The sequence below is a fragment of the Eumetopias jubatus genome, unplaced genomic scaffold (assembly GCF_037043125.1).
Source record: "Eumetopias jubatus isolate StellerSeaLion01/CBP00866 unplaced genomic scaffold, mEumJub1_p1.0 scaffold_11, whole genome shotgun sequence".
NCBI lineage: Eukaryota > Metazoa > Chordata > Mammalia > Carnivora > Otariidae > Eumetopias > Eumetopias jubatus.
The window spans coordinates 118,016,231-118,035,192 of NW_028274817.1; the positions used below are offsets into that span (position 1 = coordinate 118,016,231).

Sequence of the window (18,962 nt, forward strand, 5' to 3'; positions counted from 1 at the left end):
CATCCAATTCTCAGATGGATCTTGGACCCCAAAAGAAATATGCCTCCAGTCTAACCCAAGCCAGGAGCTTTGCTGCTGCCTTAAAGGGGTGACTGCGGGAGGGCAGGACCAAATTTTGACGTGGTTTAGGATGGCCATATGGGCAATGGATATTTTTCTATCTGCAGGTTGGAAAGTAAGTGTCCATCAGGAGGGTCTGGGGTTTCCGGGGACGAAGGAAAGATGTATTTGACAAACCTCTCTCCAGCCATGAACCTGCCCTTCCACTCAGGGTCCACAGCTACCCGTTGCCACTTCATTACATTCCTGCACATCCCCATCCATCCTCATCAAGCATTCCCCCCAAACACTACCCTCCGCTGCAGCCTTGCAACACTCATAAATACAGTGCAATTAGCTGGAAGTCTCCTCCCTAAGTGCAAGAATCATGTCTTTGGTATTTATGCATGGCCAGTACCCTACCCGTCATCTGCTACCTAGTTAATGCTCAATAATTGTTTGTTGAAGTCAAACGAATTCAAGTGGGTTGGCTACCCTTGGGGAATGGGGCATGATTCATGATGTCTATGAGCAATTATACTCCATAGTTTTCAAAAATGAAATTTTGGAAACTGTTTCAAGTTAATTTGTCTAATTATGAAAAGCCAAGGGAAATTATCCGTGGATACTTCTAAAGAAGAAAGATATGGTAATTTGCAAAGGGCACAAATTCTGCAGAGATTTTGCTCCTCAGCCACTACAAAGTATGAGAGAGTGAAGAACTTAGAAAACTGTGAAATGAACAGATCTCATCTAATTTCAGTGCAGCAATTATAGCTCTTCCCGAGGATACATGAAAAAACCCAAATGTGGTTACTATAGTAGTAAATTGGTCTCCAAGAAACTCCTTCATTTTCTCTAGAAAAATAAATAATTTTCTATCATAGAGCAACCAAATGATAAGAAAAATAACCCACAAGGAAACACAAATGTATCTGGAAAGAAAAAAAAAAAAAGATCGGCAAGCAAATGCCATGGTGGGAGAAAAAAGACTAAAGAGCGAATTTTACAGGGTTATTAACATGATGAGTGTTGTTCCAAATTCCTTAGTGGCAAAGAAAATGGGGTATTTTATTAAATAGAAAGGGAATTTATCTTGTGTAAGATACAGACATTAAAACACATATCGGCCCAGAAGCCCAGAGACGATGTTACGCGAGCTACATTTTTAGGTTAGTACACATATGGCAGACAGATGACTAAGCTGATGGGAAGGCACGGGAAGATTTTCTAATACTTGAACTTCTTCATTAGTGAGAAATGCATTATTTCCAAATTTCGGTGTAGTGAGTTGGAAGGTTATCAGCCACAGTAGGAACTCCACGACCGACTGCATTTCATCTCCGCGAACTGCACCGTGTTACTGTATGAGGCTTTCTTTGGTTAAAAGAAAGCACCTTGTTACTTTTATACAGATAAATGGATTGCACGGAGATTAAAGGGAGCAACCTTGAGGATTGTGGGGGCATGTTCACCATCTCAGTGGCATCCAGGGCAACGTGTTTTTCTCACTAGCAACATCCCTTTGAATCTGACAAAATTCCCCCAAGGGTTCGCTGTGGGGTCTTGTCTGTCTCGAGGCGGTCCAACTTGAAGAGGCATCACTAGCCATGGTGGCGAGGACCGTTGGCTCCCTGAGGGCTGGGCACTGTCTCAGCCCTCCCTGTGTCTGGTGCCTTTGCTCTGTGTCCCGCATACACAGTGGCTGCCTGATCAACACGGGTTTCCTGAGAGGTGGACCCCTTAGCTGACACTCACACTTGCAGAACGTTGAGCTGAAGAAGGGGCTGGGGGAAACCAAGCAGATCGGGAGGTTTCACAGAGCACTCCTCGGAGTCCACGCGCTCACTCAACACATTGTCACCGAGCACCTCCTATGCACCCGGCTTTGGAGCAGGTCACGGGGACACGGAAGGGGACAACACAGACAGGGTCTCTTTTCTCACAGGACTCAGGATCCAGGTCACCCAATTCCACCACACCCAGCTACATTCCGGATGTAAACTGTGTCCTTGTCACGTATCAGTGAGACAGCAGCGAAGAGACTCAGGCCACATTCTAAAGTGAGCTGCAAACAAGTGGGACCCCCCCCAGAACTTTCCAGGAAGAGGCACAATGTGATCTGCTACTGTTAGCCAGCACCTCCTCCCCCCCTCTCCTCCTGCAGTCCACGTAAGGAGCTGAAAGAGGGAACTTCGGCGTTGTCAGAAGGGCCGAGATCCGGGGAGAGGTGACCTCCTGTCCTCTGGGATGGGGTCAAGCACACAACGTGAAGGGTAGCTGGTCTTGCTAATGCCAGGCCCCTGCGCATGGCACTGGGCAGTGGGGTGGTTCCTCAGAATGCCCTCCTTTCCTGCCTCCAGAGAATTCATGGGACAGCCGGCTTGTAGGGACCAATGATACCAAGGGAGTCGCCAGCCAGGGCCAGTCGGGCAGCAGCCGCCGCTGGCCAAGAGGGGGCTCTAACTGCAGGTGGTTTGGCAAGAAGACCTCGGCTCTCTCCTACTGCCCTGCGACCTCTGACCCCGGGGGGGGCCGGCCTCCATAGGTGAATGGGAGTTTTAGGCACCCGAAGGATTTCATGATGTTTAAAAAGCACACACCGCTTTCCACGTCAAACGCCACAACCTCTTGATCAAGAATGTGGGCATGTTGCAGCAATCACCAACGAAAATGCCCTTAGTTACTTCAGTATCTCCTATAAGAGGGGTTGACAAACTTCTCCTCTCAAGGGCCAGATGGGTGTCGGTCACAAGTAGTCAGCTCTGCTACTGGAGGGAGAAAACACTCTGAGACGACACAGAAATGGCTGCGTGTGACTGTTGGCACGTTATTTATGGACTCTGGACCCTGAATTTCACATGGATTGCACGTGTCACAAAATATTCCTCTTTTATTTTTTTCCCCAGCCATTTAAAAATGGCACAGACCATTCTTAGCTCATGGGCTGTGCAGAAGCAGGCGGAAGGCTGGATGTGGACTGCGAGCTGTTGCTCATTTAGTCAACTCATCTTTGCTATGCCCCGTTACATAGAACAATCTCCAGAGACTGTGTTCAAGGTGAGGTCATTTTCTTCCAAATGCATTAATGCAGAAGGAAAAGATTTTCTGGAAAAGCTCTCTGAAGATGCCCCTGTAGGGTTGCTGGGAAATGGTGGCACTTTCAGACAGTGTGTGCTATGTCTCTGTCCTGCAGCAAGCAAGTCAGACCCAGCACACCCAAACACAGGTATCTTCGTTCTTCTACCATCCTCCGGGGACACAGACTGACAGAACTGATTGCAGAGGGGGTGTGCCCAGGGGAGAAAAAAAGAAGCCCGTGGCCCGCCATCAGGCCGGAACAAGGCACTTCAGGACGCAGGCCTACATAAGGCTTAGAGCCTGCCTGGATGACGTCCGTCCCTGCTGACAACCACAAGCATCTCAACAGAGAAGTGGCTCGAAATGGTAACACTGCAGCTCCCTCCCTGGGGCCTGACAATACAGAGTTACCCGTGATTTTTGCATTCCTGGCCCCCAGGAAAATGGGAGGTGTCACCAGGTCTCACTCCTGATGCAGGGTGAGTCTGACACGAACCTCAGTGCCCGCTCACGAGGGAGAACCCTTGGGCGATGTGGACGCCCCATGGGGACTTGGTCGGCCAGCTGCAAAGGCTCCATGCTATTGGGTCTACACTGAAAAGCGGCCAAGCCTTCCGGAACTGAGAGGTTTCCCAGGATGTGGGCCTTGCTGGGCTCAAACTGGAAATGCTGCTCACCCTAAAAGTGAGCCTCCTCTATTTCTATTTCTCTGTCTTCTTACCCCTCTCCCAGTCCTTCCAAGGAAGCAGGACCCTCCAGTGCTTCTTTGTGAAGCAGAAGCTGAACAAAGCTTGGGAAAGAAACTTTCCCTGGAAAACCCCTGAAACGCTCCACTTAAGGCCTTTCCAAAGTGCAGATGTACTTTTTGTAATGAAAGAGCATAAATGTTAGAAGATCTCCTTCTCAGTTTAAAATGTTCCGATAGCTTTAGCTTCTGCTTCAGTCTTGCTTGAAAAAAAAAAAATCAGTTTATAAAAGACAAGTGTCACACACTCATTATCCCTTAACACCCCCGGAGCATAAGCGGATCTGCTCATACAATAGACATAGCTTCATTTCGAACTTCTAACGACCCCTTTTTACCCTAAGTACACTGTGGGAGAGGAACTCCAGTGAGCTTCAAGAATCTCTTGAATAATATTTTAACATCACATAAAACAGATCTTTCTGGTGCTCCACTAAGAATATCACACAACAAATTATTTACATCTACGATCAAGCTAAGCCAATAAACCAAAAGCACATTTTTAAACCGTCATAGCTTTGACCCAATTATCCTTTTGCTTTGGTTGATGCTTTCACAATTCAGTAATGAATCACTCAGTCAAGTATGGAAAATCAGTGAACTCTATGTTTGCATATCCATGGGATTATATAAAATTACTCATCGCTTATACAGAATTCAGGTATTGCATTTTGATCTCCTCAATTAGGCAGTATCAATGTGTCAGTAAGTCTGGAAGGGGAGAAAAATGCAACCTTTGGATATAGCAATGGAAGTAGGAGCCAAAGAGCGTTCCAGCCAAAGCCTATGCACCTTGGCTGTTAACACAGAATGGGCGACTGGGTGTTTCGTGCTTAGGGGGCATGCGTTTTAATGTTAAGAGGTCGGTGTTGCCGGCACCCTCGAGGGGAATGCGTGGGCTCATGTTACTGCCCTACACTAGCTCACAGGAAGCCCCTCCTCCATGGGACGAGGTCTCCGACCTGTGTATCAGCCCTCGCAGCAGAACAGGGCCCAGGGGAGTGAGTCACGCACCTGACCAGGTCGATGACCCGCTCCCTTGGCGCAGCGCTGACTGGCTCATCGTTAATCATTACGATCTGATCTCCCGGGATCAGCTTGCCTTCGGAGGGGCCACCTGGAGACAAAGGAGAGCGAAGCGCAGGTGAGAAGACCATGGCCAATCCATCCGTGTCCTCCTTGCCCCATCACCATTCACTGTAAGCACCTGGCGCTGTCTGCCAAAACCCCAATCCTGCTGGCACATTAGAAAGACCTGGGGAGGGGTGCCTGGCCAGTTTGGTCGGTAGAGCACAGGAATCTTGATCTCGGGGTCATGAGTTCAAGCCCCATGTTGGAAGTAGAGCTTATTAAAAAAGAGAGAGAGAGAGAGAGAGAGAGAGAAAGAATGGACTGGGGAGCTCTGGATAAACTCCAGAGGCCCAGGCTACACCCCGGCCAATTAAATCAGAATCTTTGGAGGTAGGAATCAGGCATCGGCATTTCTCTAGAACTTCCCCGGCAGGCTTGAGACACAGCAGCCTAGGAGAGCTCACACTTTAATGGACACACGCAACCCTGGGGGCCTTGTTACCCTGCAGACCGATTCAGTAGATTTGGAGGAGCAACGGGTGAGGTACCGCACTTCTCACCAGCTCCCAGGGGCTCCGGGTGCTGCTGGTCAACCGAATATACTTTGAGTATGGAAGCCCCCAAAAGAAGGGTATTGCCCCAGAGGGATGGCCAACCAGCTATGTAGACGGCCTGCAGCCAAAGCCGCCATCACCTGGGCGCACCTGGATTTGAACAAAGTTGCATTTATTTACTTGGCACAACTAGGGAGGCCACATACTGTGGGGAACCGTGAGGCAGCAAGCACATCAGAGGAAGGACTGACACGATGGGGCCTGTGTTATGTGCTTCCGGGGGAGGGGTCAAGCTGTGGGGGCATCTTCCTCATTCTTGTCTAAAAGGTGGGGGCAAGGAAGGAGAGCAAAAGCTGGGATTGTTCAGGAAGCAACAGACAGTCCTATCAGCTGGGGGATGCGGCTCTTTGGTCATTTCTGTGGCTGGGACCGTGGCAGGGACGGAGCCTGGGTGCGTGTGCCCGTGGTCACCCGGGATGACAGAGGACTCTTGTGTTTGTCTCAATCCACCATAGTCTTTTCCACTGGGTTTTGCAAGGAGGTAGGGAGCTAATATTTGCCGAGCATTCATTATGTACCAGGCAAGGGGCTAGCTGCCTTGCCTAGAATCCCACTGGCCCTTAAAACCCCTTTCATATAATGAGACCCCCCTCCCCCAGGCTCACACAGGTCCAAGAACTGGATTAAAGGGTAGAACCGGGTCGCAGTGTAGGTCTGTGGACTCTGCCAAGTTCAGGGTGACTGGCATCTCTTTTGAACTTGCTCCTATAATTTAAAAACTGGTCACTGCCAGGTCTCCCGACACATAAACTTAAAGCCACAACTGCATGAAGCATACATTGGTATTAAATTAAACCTATAAGTAAATATTTCAACCATCTCCATGTCTAATGTAATTACCTCCCGAATACTGATAGGGTACTATAATTTTCATTTTATTTCCAGGTCTGTCACTGGGTCATAGGTGCAGCTGAAACATGATCTCTCAAATATTATTGCAATTGCTTTATTTAGTAATTGAAATGAACACTTCACAGCCAGAGATGAGATCTCGAAGTAATTCAGATGCTTCCCACCCACCCACCCACCCAGACACTTGGCATATGTGTCACCGAAGCTGGAGCATAAACGAATCTTCTTTCTGGGTAGTAAAAAAGTAGGGAAAACCTTAATATTTCCTCATATCAGTGATGAAAAAATATCCATTTCAAGATGTGGGAACCGAGATTCAGTGTTTGCACACATAAGAAATTCTGAAAATCACTTGAGAGAGTTTACATATCCATTGGATTATTTGCAAACATTCACTCAAATTCAGTCCAACAAATGGTTAGAAATCAGATGCTGATCAAATACTGAAAAACGTTCGCACAAATTGGCTGATGGATGTTAACTACTTTCCTGGGAAAACCACTTGCAGATTAATAGGCCATACTTTTACACCTGACCCGTGCTTTTTGACCAAATGGAAATATTCTTGTTTAATCAAGCAACTTAAACCAAGAATTTCAGAGGGAAGCAAGACATTCTTTCCAAAATACGAAGCCGAGGCACTCTTCAGAGAATCGTCTCGTGCCCCGTACTCTGAAGGCTGGGGTGTCTAGTATAGAAAATCTGGTCAGGCCACAGAAATCATCTGAGACCTCAGAAGAGTCATTTTTATGAACGACACGGTTTATTGGACCAGTATTTCCACACCTAAAAATGACTGGAAACGGTACTCTTTGACCTGTTTAACTTTTGTCCCCTGTTCTCAAAATCGTCGAAGATTAGCTGTTACTGTCTGACTAAGGAGAGTCCAGGGCAAAGAAGCCAAGAGGCTGGAGGAACGATGAGGCAATACAAGAAAATGGACAACAACACTCAGATCTCCCGTCAGCTCTGGGAAGGCCTCCTCTTTAAGAGCATCTCAGAACCAGAGATGTTATAGCGTCCCTCTATCAGAAAGCAGCATGCTCAAGGTCACCCCACTCAGAAAAAGATGTGTGCACACACACCTATCATACATTATATAGCTCATACATATGACACATAACATATGCACCCGCATGCACGGACCTGTCTCTTCCATGTACACATTAATAATGGTTCGCTCCGGGTGGTCGCAGCTCAGGCGATTCTGGGTTTTTTTTTTAGCTTTCTCTATACGATCTATGTTGTGTGTTTCTTTTACAATGCATATGTATTATTTTGTTATCATAGCAGGCGACAAATCTCTTTCATTTTAGGAATACAATTTTCAGTAGCGTCAAGCTCAACAATCCCACACAGAGAACTGAGGTCGGACCTATGGCTAATAAAATAAAAAGCTTGGGCAAACAGGAAGAAGTTGTGTGGTGAGTCAGAGGTAGGAGAGAAAAGGAAGCCGATTCTTCCCTGTACGGGTCTGTAAGGTGGTTGACTGTGTTCACAGGGCTTACCCCGGGCCACATGATGTCAAAATAATGAAAAATGCAATCACCTTTTGAAATCTTTACTACTCACTAGATGCCTTTTATTCTCCTTAACTGGCAGACTCAGCAGCCCAGCTATTTTAGAGTTTAGTAATAGTAACAATAAATATCTCTGGAATGAGAAGCAGGTAAAGCTGGTGCTCTTTTTTTACTTATTTATTTTTTTGAGTTTTTAAACTTTAATACAGTTCACATCAGCGTACCAGCTTCATTTCAGCTCCTTTCCTGCCAAACCTGGGGGCAGAGACTACGTCACTCTGGTGCCTTCTCTTTGTCTGGGATGACCAGGGTATTAGCACAGCCTAAGAGGCGGGGCAGAGGTGAGCTCCAAAGCCATCAAACCTGGGCAGTCTGCTGCCAGAGGCTGTGCTCCTTCCCACAGGACTGTTCTCCTCAGCCCTGCTCCTGACTTGCCAAATCCTGAGGAGGAACAGTATGGAAGGCAATTTCCTTTTGTGTGAAAATAAATCCAAAACAAGTCCATTAAAATAAGCTCGTAAGTACATATCATGAAGGAAGAAATCATTAAAAGAGCCTTGTTTCTGGAAAGGCCAGGGCAGCGCACTTCAGGCAATTGCACCCTAGAGCATTATGTTCAACCGTGTTGACGGTCGAACATCTGTATAGTCTAATGAGAAAGACTGAGGCAGAGGACATTAATGATCTGCTCATACTGTGGAATTTAAGGGATTTGCCCCATCGTCGATCAGTCAGCCATTACGGTATGACGAACTACCCTCCAATTCAGTAGGCTGTCTGACGGTCACTTCTTCTCAGGCCTGTGGGCCTTTCGGATGAGCACAGACCGGCTGACCTAGGCTAGGCTCTTCCCACGGCAGGGCAGGCTGTATATATCTCTATAGATGGCAGGCTGGTAGCACCCTGTGTCCATCTGGGGGCTCAGGCTGGAAAGGTAACAGCCACTTGAGGGAAACTCTCTTGTCACTTAGACCCAATAAAGAGGGTCAACTGTACAAGGACTTGTCAAGGCTCTGAGTGTCCTCTCTGCTAATATGCCGTTGGCCAAAGTCAGTGACCTGGTCCAGCTCAACGGCAGCGGGGTAGACAACTATCTTCTGTGGCCAGTGGGGAGAGAAGAGTGCATCTTCAAAAAAAACAATCCAAGCGCTCAGACGACTAAAATCCTTCTGTGACTTCAGTGCCCCTTTCTGCTGTTGTTCACTAAGGGGTTTTATCGTGAACTTACTGAAATACAGTGCAGTGCCTGCCTCTTTTGATGTACATTCATACTTTAAGAAGTAGGTCATTTCCATGGTTACAAATGAAAGATCAGTGTTTTCCTAAGTCAAATGATATGATGCATTCGGCAGCTGAAACCCAGTTTGCAGAGCCCTTTGTGTCCCTCTGGTGGTCTGACTCTGTCCAGATGTTGGAAAAACTCAGCGAGTCTCCACGGCCCGACGTGGAGCCATGTGAAACTTCTGGGACTGAGCGACAGTCGCTGGGGCAGGGTGTGGCGGGTGACCCCAGGAGACCAGGAGGGGGCCGGGTGCTTACCTGGTGTTACGGAGCGAACGACTACTGGCTTTTCACTCCCGGCCACGAAACCAAACCCTAGCACAGGGTCCCTCCTCATCTCCACCCTCCGAGGGGCTGGAGGGAGGATTTGGCAGCTCTCCAACCGAGGGTCGTCAAATGGGATGCCCTGTGTCATGTGACTGTGGGAAAAGCACACACAAAGGAAAAGAGGCATTAGTGTAAGCATTTGGCAATGGCTTGGCAATCACATTCTCCCTCTTGTTTCCAAACTTTCGATTCCCTGCTTGGGAGAACGTGGGGAAGATGTGGGAAGGCACGCAGGCATGCTACTTGCGTGCCCTCCTGAATTCCTTGAAAACACCAGACCCACTTCTGCTTTAGGCCTTTGCACTGGCTGTTCCCCAAAGCTGGCATGCTGATCCTGCAGCTATGTGTGTGGCTCCCCCTCCCTGCTCTCCAGTTTCTCTGCTCAGGTGTGACCCTCTGGCCACACACACTGCAAGCCTGCTCCCCCACACCCACATCCCCTTTACCCTCCTCTACTTTGTTACTTGTAGCGCTAATCACTTGATAACGACCTATAGAATACATTTCTTGTTATTGTTTTGCTCGCCACACCAGAATGTAAGCTCCATGAGGGCAAGGGACTTCGTTTCATTCGCTGATTCATCCCAGCTGCCTAGAACAGTACCTGTCGCAGAGCGGATTTGCAATCAGTAAGTGAATGAATAAGTAGAGAAAGAGAGAATTCTTGGTTGAGCACTATCAATTTACAACCGATATGCCGAGAAAGAGCCTCAGAAGATTACTGATATTCAGCAAGTAGCATCTATGGCTTCTGGCTCCCGAGAAATTGAAGTGATGGGAATCATATTGGTGGTGATGGGTTATCCTGGTGTCAAACACATTCCCCCTTTCCAAAAAAGATGAGAAACGAACTCCTGGCGTTTATATTTTGGAGAGATTTTCAACTGATTTAAATGAATCTCTTTGTTCACACCTAACTTCAGAAATTTCATCAATAATCTAAACTCAAGGGGCGCCTGGGTGGCTCAGTGGGTTAAGCGTCTGCCTTCGGCTCGGGTCATGATCCCGGGGTCCTGGGATCGAGCCCCGCATCGGGCTCCCTGCTCAGCGGGGAGCCTGCTTCTCCCTCTGCCTCTACCCCTCCCCACCACTTATGCTCTCTGTGATATGGATAAATAAAACCTTTATTTTTTTTTAAAGATTTTATTTATTTATTTGAGAGAGAGAATGAGAGAGAGAGAGAGAGAGAGAGCACAAGCAGGGGGAGTGGGAGAGGGAGAAGCAGACTCCCCGCCGAGCAGGGAACCCGATGCGGGGCTCGATCCCGGGACTCCGGGATCATGATCTGAGCCGAAGGCGGTCGCTTAAGCAACTGAGCCACCCAGGAGCCCCTAAATAAAATCTTTAAAAAAAAAATAATCTAAACTTGAAATATATATGGCATTCAAAAATTTTCAAAATGCATCCACAAATATCTCATATGATGCACAAAACAAGCAGGGAATGATGGAGCCAGGCTGGTGTTCTTATGTTCATTATCCCAGGAAGGAAGCTGAAGTCAATAGTGGCTTATTGGCCCTCGGGGTCCATGCCTCGTATGCCAGAGTGTCGGGTCAAAACCCAACTCCCCGGACTCTTAATGAAGGCTTCGCTCACATACAGTAGCCAGGGTCACCTTGTGTGAGGGGAGAGTTATTAGTTTGAATGCCAGAAACCTCCTTTAAGGAATGTAAGGCACTGTTATTTCAATGACGTGGACTTCATTCAATGTTTTTGCTCTCTAATGTTCAATAATGAAAAGAAGATCATTTTGAAATACCTCGAAAGACGCTATTCTATATGCCATGTGGACAACATATTGTTCAAATGGACAAAAAAAAGCAGACCGGGAAGGACGAATTCTGTGGTCCTTTTGTGTACTTAATAAGAGTTGAGAAGAATGAATGGAAACCCTCCAGAATCTGTCCTCTAGGCTTGTACCACCGACTAAGAAAATCAAAGTTTAAAATCCCCTTTAATCAGAAAGGAAGCGTCTTCGATTTAGCAGCTAGCATTCTGGAATGCTCAGAAAAAGAGAAGCATTAGTTGAGAGCTAACGTGTTATGCGCTGCACGCTGACACTCATCTGTTACCCGATTTCATCTTCAGAACACCCCACAGGAACGGCAGTTTGACCCCACGACCGCCTCATCGCAAATGCCAAAAGTGGAAGAATAACTGGGTCAAGGTCACACGCTTCTCAGAGGTAAGCCAGGTGCAACTCACACCAGGTCTCCTAGCTTGACCAGCTACCTAATTTGCACCGACAGTGAAAAATCAAAATGCGAGACCCCTCACCGAAACATAATTCATAACTTCAAGATAGCAGAATGTGAAATCCAGCTCAGGGCCCTCCCTGAGTGACTGCCTGGGTCACACACCCAAGAAGCTGGCCCTAGTGGTGTCCCATTCCCAACGCCCCACAACCATTCTAGACGTGTGCAGGCTCAGAGCAGCCGTGTTTCATGTTTCAGGGTCAAAAGGGAAGGGCGGTCTTCTGTGAAGTTGCAGATGTTTGTCTGGACCCAGAGGTTAGACGTGGCTACCAGGGTGGGCAACATGCTCGGGATGAAGGGAGGTGGGAGTGGCGGGCAGAGGGAGAAGCAGACTCCCCGCGGAGCAAGGAGCCCCATGAGGGACTCGATCCCAGGACCTTGGCATCATGACCTGAGCCGAAGGCAGACGCTTAACCGACTGAGCCACCCAGGCGCCCCTCAGAGCATGCTGTTCTTGAGCTACCTTTGGCAATGGGGCTCTCCCGTTATGCCCAGACAGAACAACGGAAAAAAAGGGAAGGGGATGCCCGCAGTTTTAGGGGCTGGCCCCGAGCTATTAGTTTGCACCACAATCCACAGAAGACATATTCTAAATGAAGCAGGCTGTAGAAGTGAAGTGACTGGCTCACGGTCACCTGTGTTGCAGAACAGAGAACTGAACCCCGGTTGGCCGAACTTTCCATTCTGAGTGTAGGACGGGACTGGGGAAGGCTCTTCCCTGTGTCACTGCCAGTCTAGAAAGCTTCCAGCACTGGTTCCCAACCTTGGCTGTGCATCAGAATCACCAGGGGAGGATTCAAAAGTCCTAATGCCCAGGTTTCCCTCCAGACCAATCACATCAGAACATCTGGGGGTGTGAGGCAGCGTTGACTTTGAAAGGATCCCTAGGTGATTCCAAAGTGCAGCAAGGACTAGGGACCATCCCCTGCTCAGGGAAGTGTGAGGTCTAGCTCTCCCTCTAGGTAATAGGAAAAGAGAACACAAATGATGTCCTGGACCACTTCCTCCAGCCTCCACTGCAAATTCAAGTTAGGATATTTAAAGCATTTATAACTTGATTATCCTCTTTCCACTGCATGATAAAGTAATAGCCTCCAATTTTTAATTCATCATTCATTCAATAGCTATAATATTATTATTTTATGAATAACTGACAATTATTAAACACTAATTTCATGCTAAGCAATTTTTGAAATTATTTCCATATGTTAGTTCATTTAATTCTCTGAAACAACTCCACAACGCATTCATTCAGTCAACAAATACTTATGGAACACCCACAGGCTTCTTGCTTCCGGGGATACAATAGGAACCAAAGCCGAATAAAAATAATAAAATGTTCACTCTGGTATTCAGAGACGGAAAACGAACTAAGAAATTAGTAAAATGTATCGCATATCAGGTCTTTATAAGCACTGAGGAGAAAAACAATGCCGGAAGGGGAGACAGCCCCTGGGTGGGGACACTTCGGGGTTCTATCGGGGGTCGGATAAATATCTGGGGGAGGAGGAGCATTTTGGGGAGAGGGACCGCTATGTGCAAAGATCCTGAGATGGGCTGTGCCTGGGGAGAGTGTGCCTAAGGGACAGCAGGGAGGCCGATGGGAGGGGGAGGGCGAGGGGCTGGGATGGGGTGGAGGGCGGGGGGCGGGGCGGAGGGTGGTGACAGGCTCTTGGAAGGGCTTTGTGTTTTGTTCTGGGTGACACCGGCAGCCTTTGGAAGGTTCTGAGTGGAGAAGTGATGGGATTGCGAGCTGCCCTGACTGAGAACAGACAGGAGGAGGCTCGGGTGGGCAGGGAGAGCTTTTCACGGCCCATGGCATCCATCCTGACAAAATACACGGGGGCTTGGACCAGAGTGAGAGTGGCAGCGATGGCAAGAAATCATCCGGTTTTTAACATATTTGGAGGCCACCCCGACAGGGCTGGGACTCCTACTCTGACACGTCCTTCCTGCACACAGAGGACATTTAAGTGAGGAAGGATGTATTAGCACATTGTCTAAAGCAACTATCATGTCCTGATGTACGCAAGTCACAGGAGCCATTTTTTCTTCGAGGAGCTAACCCTTCATGGTTTACACATGAAACGCGAACGTATCTGCCCGGGTACAGGGCAAGCCTGAGACCGATCGGGTAAAGTTTGCAGGGAGATTTTGCAGCCAGACTCTCTAAAGCCGAATCCTGCACCCCCCACCCCCACTTCCTAGCAGTGTGACCTGTACAAACTACTGCCTGACTCTGGTGCCTCAGCTTCTTGATCTGAAAAATGGTGATACTAACAGCCACAATCGCCGGAGATGAACGAACAGAAGTGAAGCATTTAGCAAAATGTCTGGCGCATAGTCAGCACTCAAAAAGCGATGTGTTATTTTCATCTCTTGAGGTCGATGAATAGAAAGGAGTAGGTTTCAGATATTATGAGCTCATCCACTCTTAAAATATGAAAACAAACCCAGTATCGTTTCAAATGCTGATCGCCCAACTCCTGGTGAAATGCCGCACAAATCCTTGCTAAGCTCTGAGACCTTTCGTTTGAAAAAGTCGTATCAAATGCAATGATACGATAAATACAAGTATAAACTCATACACACGAGGCGGTCCTATGCCAGAATACAGACAAAGAACTTTTTTCTTTAAAATCCAGGCTCTCTAGAGGACCAAATCGGGTAAGTTTTCCTCAGCCATGTTTCTAGAACCCCAAGTGAACATGGAGTCCAGGGCTGGTAGGAACCCACGTCATGGGAAAAATGAGAAGTGCCACTCAAGTTCTAAAGGGCAGAGGAGACGGAGATGCCGCCACCTGCTGTGTTCACAGAGAATGTGACATCAGTCTGCATCCCTTCACTTCTTTCCCCACCCAAATAACATTTGAGACTCACAACTGAATGTGTATTTTGTGGTCGATGTTTGTTCCAGCGTTTTTGTTTTTGTTTAAGATGTTTCATTCTTTTCGTTTTGTTTGCACTTGAGGAAAACCTTCCAATGGCATTATTATTCTTGCACAACAGGTGGCATTTTCAGAATACATTATCTAAAAATAATCAACCTGTCTTTTTTCCAGTAGGAATGGCTCTACACGAAAATGTTCCCCCATGAAACATCACTTCGTGGTTTGTATTAAGGTAAGCACCTTTTGGCTCTCACCTTGCAGTATTTTTTATAAAGACGCTTGAGTCCTTTTACAATGAGCTGAGAAAGCAACATCTTTTTTACCTGCTCACCATGCTTCAGTGAATTCTGATACTAAGGCTGGAAGAACACAACTGATGAGCCACACAAACTTTCAGCCCCAGCCCCAACCTTCTGCAACACACACACACACACACACACACACACACACACACATGCATGCGTGTGTGTGTGCACAGGCCAGGAATCAGAGACCTGGAAATCCAGTCTCTGTTAATTGAGATGGAAAATGTGTCCATTGAGATTCAGTGAACAACCTTCCTGTTTCTGACAGATTCATTTTAAAAGGAATGATGGCAATCCTGCCCAAAAGGAAAGGGCTTTCCTAGAAAGTTGGGAGACTTTCTTCCTCCACAGAAGTAAAAGATTGATACATTCAGTGTATCACAAAGAGTTACTTTGACTGGTAGATAGAACGCTATAAGAAAACCCAAAGTGATTCCATTTTTATAAGTACTTATTAGAGACAGTGACGTCTTTTTATGGAATATGTGCTGAGGGGATAGATTCTGGTAGGAAAAGCTAGATTTAGAAGTTATTACTTTTGTTGTAAAATTTAAAACTGTAGTAAGATGATGGCAGGTAGGACACCTGGGTAGGTAAGACTGGAACGAAAATAAGTATAAATAAACAGGCGTGCCTGAACTCTACTCGAGAAGGTCGTTGTTAGCGTGACTTTGCAGGGATGGTCAGCTGAGACTCTATGACAGCATCACGCGTCAATATATTCTATGCTCATCAGGCTAGTAGTGGTCCCTGTGATCGACTGAATTATTCTTCATTTGCTCCCCGGGATGTGATTGGCTGCCCTACGCCACAGTGTTTTTCAGAGCCCCCCACTGTATGCAGTGCATGTTTTGCTGTCCCTTGACTCGGTTAACACCTCACAGGGCAAAGCAGGTCACACGACTGAGCCCAGATGTGACAAACAAAAAACACCTTTGTAGTTGGTCTTGTGCTCTTGCTTCTTTATCGTCACCACAAGAAGGCCTTCACAAGGTAGCTGCTGCCCCTTCAGCTTGGGTTCCAGAAGGGACACAAGGGGAACAGACCAGAGCCGGCAGCTCAGGAAGGAGCAGAGCTTCCCAGCCCCCCAGCCTAGATCAGCTGGCCAAATATGGGCTAATAAGTAAGGACCCTAGGGCACTGAATTTGGGAGATGTTTGTTAGGCACCAAAAGCTCACTCATACAATCTTTAAATAGTGATTTCAGTATTAGTTAAACACCCTGGAATTCCAGAGTTCGCCATGGATTCTACCAACCCTATTGTCCACGCCATTTATGACCAAATGTTACATTTCACGAACACTATAGACACTTTCAAAGGAAACTGCACCCTCCCCCCCCCGCCCCCGCCTCATTATTGCAGTTGACATGATATACACAGGAACCCTATGGTCTCTTCTTCATGATTTTCTCATATCCCTGGTCAGACTTGGGTAGCAGTAGCTCCCAATGCAAGGGTAAAAATTCATAAGTCCTCTTGTGGCCTGTGAGGGGCCTAATAAGAAGAGCTCTGAACAAAAGTTCTAAGCTAGGCAAACCAGAATTCGCCAGAAGAAGAAGAAGGAAGGAAAAAGAACTATTATTAAAGTTGATAGATTACAACTGAGGGAGGTCCGGAAGTAGATTAGACCCCAGGATGGGTTTCCAGCAAGTCCAAATTATAATGATGTGTGTGGCAAAGTAACATACTGAAAAAAACGTTTGCTGGCTTCTCATTGAGTTTTCTCCTCTACTGGGTCTAACGAAGAAGAGAGGCCATTGGCCATCCCTAGCCTTAGGGAAGATGCATTTCCCAGGGTCCAGGGCAAAAACTGACTGCAGATACCCCTCTCTTCTGATTTTTGTTTCCTGAAAGTCTGAGCAACTTCGCTAAGGAGGCAACAGCAAAGGGTCCTGTGAGGTGGCAGAAACTTTGGGAGAGTGGGCGTTGGTGCTATGTCTAATCAAACACCAGATCCACAAGGCTGGGCCTAAAAAAATGGCAGTCCGTGCACTTCAGGGAACTCAGTCTCGGGAGAGGGTGTCTTAGGAGCAGGTACTGTGCACCGAAGACCAGAGAGGTCTACTCAAATTTCGACTCGGCACACATCCAGAGGACGTTTGAGTGTTGGCCGTGATGATATTCAAATTGCCAACCAGCAGGAATGTAATGCGATACTCACACATGACTTTCTCCTTTTCCACACATGACTTGTATGTACGATGGGAGAGAACAGAAACTGTGAGTAAACAGAAGCTCTGAGGGGAAAGAGAGAGGGAAGCTGGAAGAGAAGTGACTAAGCCTGGAGAGACACCATCCTGAGCAGTGACCTCACACGAGAAGATCTGGGAACTCCTGCTAATATGGATCGAAACTCCCCTGAGTCGGAAACTAGCTCCTAGCGCTGCTTCCCACGAGGCAGGAGGTTCAGCCACTTTCCACATCTCGAATGTCCAGGGGATTCCATCCCTTCTTCTGATCTATGGATTTTTCCACTCAAAACCCATAGTTTGAAAGCAAATCTGGGCAAGCCTCTGACCTCGGGGATCAAAAAGGCTCAACCATACACTGCCACTGAAGAGGAGTTAAATTTAATATAAAAGTAAATAACTGTACATAATGTGTTTCCGGCTCACATAACATACTGGGTCTCACGCTTTTTGCCTTCATGAATATTCATACTGTGGGTTCAGAAGTACTCAACCTTCACTAATCAATTCCACAGGCCACTGTCACTCAATTCCACAACACGGCAGGAGCAGTTAAAGATTTCCAACTGTTTGTCAGGCTTGGAAGCTGACACAGTACTTGAAAAGCTAACAGAATCCCAAATGCTTAACTGAGAAGCCACAAACTGTTTAGAAGAATCTTGTTGGAGAATTTTATGAGGGTTCGAAATAAATGGGACTTCTTAACGGGTAGACTAAATATGCAAATCTCGGCTCTCTTCAAGCTCATTTACAGATTTAATGCTATCCAATAAAGATATCTCAACAGTCTGTTTTAAAGAATTCAACAAAGAGAACTCTAAATTTTATATGGTCGTATAAAAGAACACTTCGAACAAGAAAAGCACCGGTTGTCTCGCCGACAAGAATACCAGACCCTATTATAAAATGGCAATTCTTAGGATGCTCTGACCTGGCACAAACAGAGAAAAGTATAAGCTGGTGAAGTCACAGCTTTGACTAGAACAAACAAGGGTTCCAGGGTACACTTAGAGATGCCTGCCCTCTGGAAAAAACTGAGTGCAAGCCAAGGGACCAAAGAAACCGAAGTGCTTTAGCGTGTCAATAATATGGTTGGTCTTGAACCAAAGCCCTTAAATCTTTTGTCCTCCACAGGGGTTGTTGACCACTACCTAGTGACAATGAGCTAAAAGAGTTGTCTCTTCAGAGTAAAGGAGCTATCAGAATAATGAAGGAGAAAGTAATTTAAATGTTAAAAGAAACATGGGTTTGTGTTAAGAAACATGTTTAAAAATGATGCTACCATTATGTGCTTGTTTTATTGAAAATTATGCAAATATGTATCTATAAAAACAGTAGCCTTTGAAAACCTGGAAATGAATTTTTCTAACCCTTTTAAAAATCCTCAAGTGAAGCATTTCAGTGGCTTGTGAACTCCTTTGTTAAATATAATACCATGTAACATCCTCCATTTGGTTTGTGAGAACAGTTGAGGGACAACAAGGAACATGGAAACTTTCTGGCTGAATCTCAACAAACTCACTTGCAGAGACGAGATGGAAAAACAGTAAGCAAGCTGGTGAAACATTCTGTCCCTTTGCCTCTTGAGAGTTTCTGCAGTTCTTTTTCTCTTCTGATAACAATGAGTGAAACCAAGTAAAGAAATAAGCTGAACTTGCAAACAGACCCTCAAATTTTTATTTAACGAAGTGGTAAACTACGATGCTCAAAAATACACGAGCATCCTCAATCACGATGCTGTCATTAAAATATTACCTAATTTGGAATGCAGCAATAATGGCAATGTGTTT

General features: G+C 46.6%; 1 protein-coding gene across 2 annotated transcripts in view; it reads right to left on the reverse strand.

Moving 5' to 3' along the window:
• Positions 1 to 18,962, reverse strand: part of FRMPD4 (FERM and PDZ domain containing 4) — a 204,981-nt gene that overhangs the window by 82,945 nt on the left and 103,074 nt on the right. For both annotated transcript variants that reach the window (XM_028115010.2, XM_028115009.2), the window contains 2 exons: positions 9,462 to 9,622; positions 4,880 to 4,982 (listed from right to left, as the gene is read on the reverse strand). In XM_028115010.2, coding sequence (XP_027970811.2) covers positions 4,880 to 4,982; positions 9,462 to 9,622 — 264 coding nt within the window. The remainder of the gene's footprint in view (positions 1 to 4,879; positions 4,983 to 9,461; positions 9,623 to 18,962) is intronic.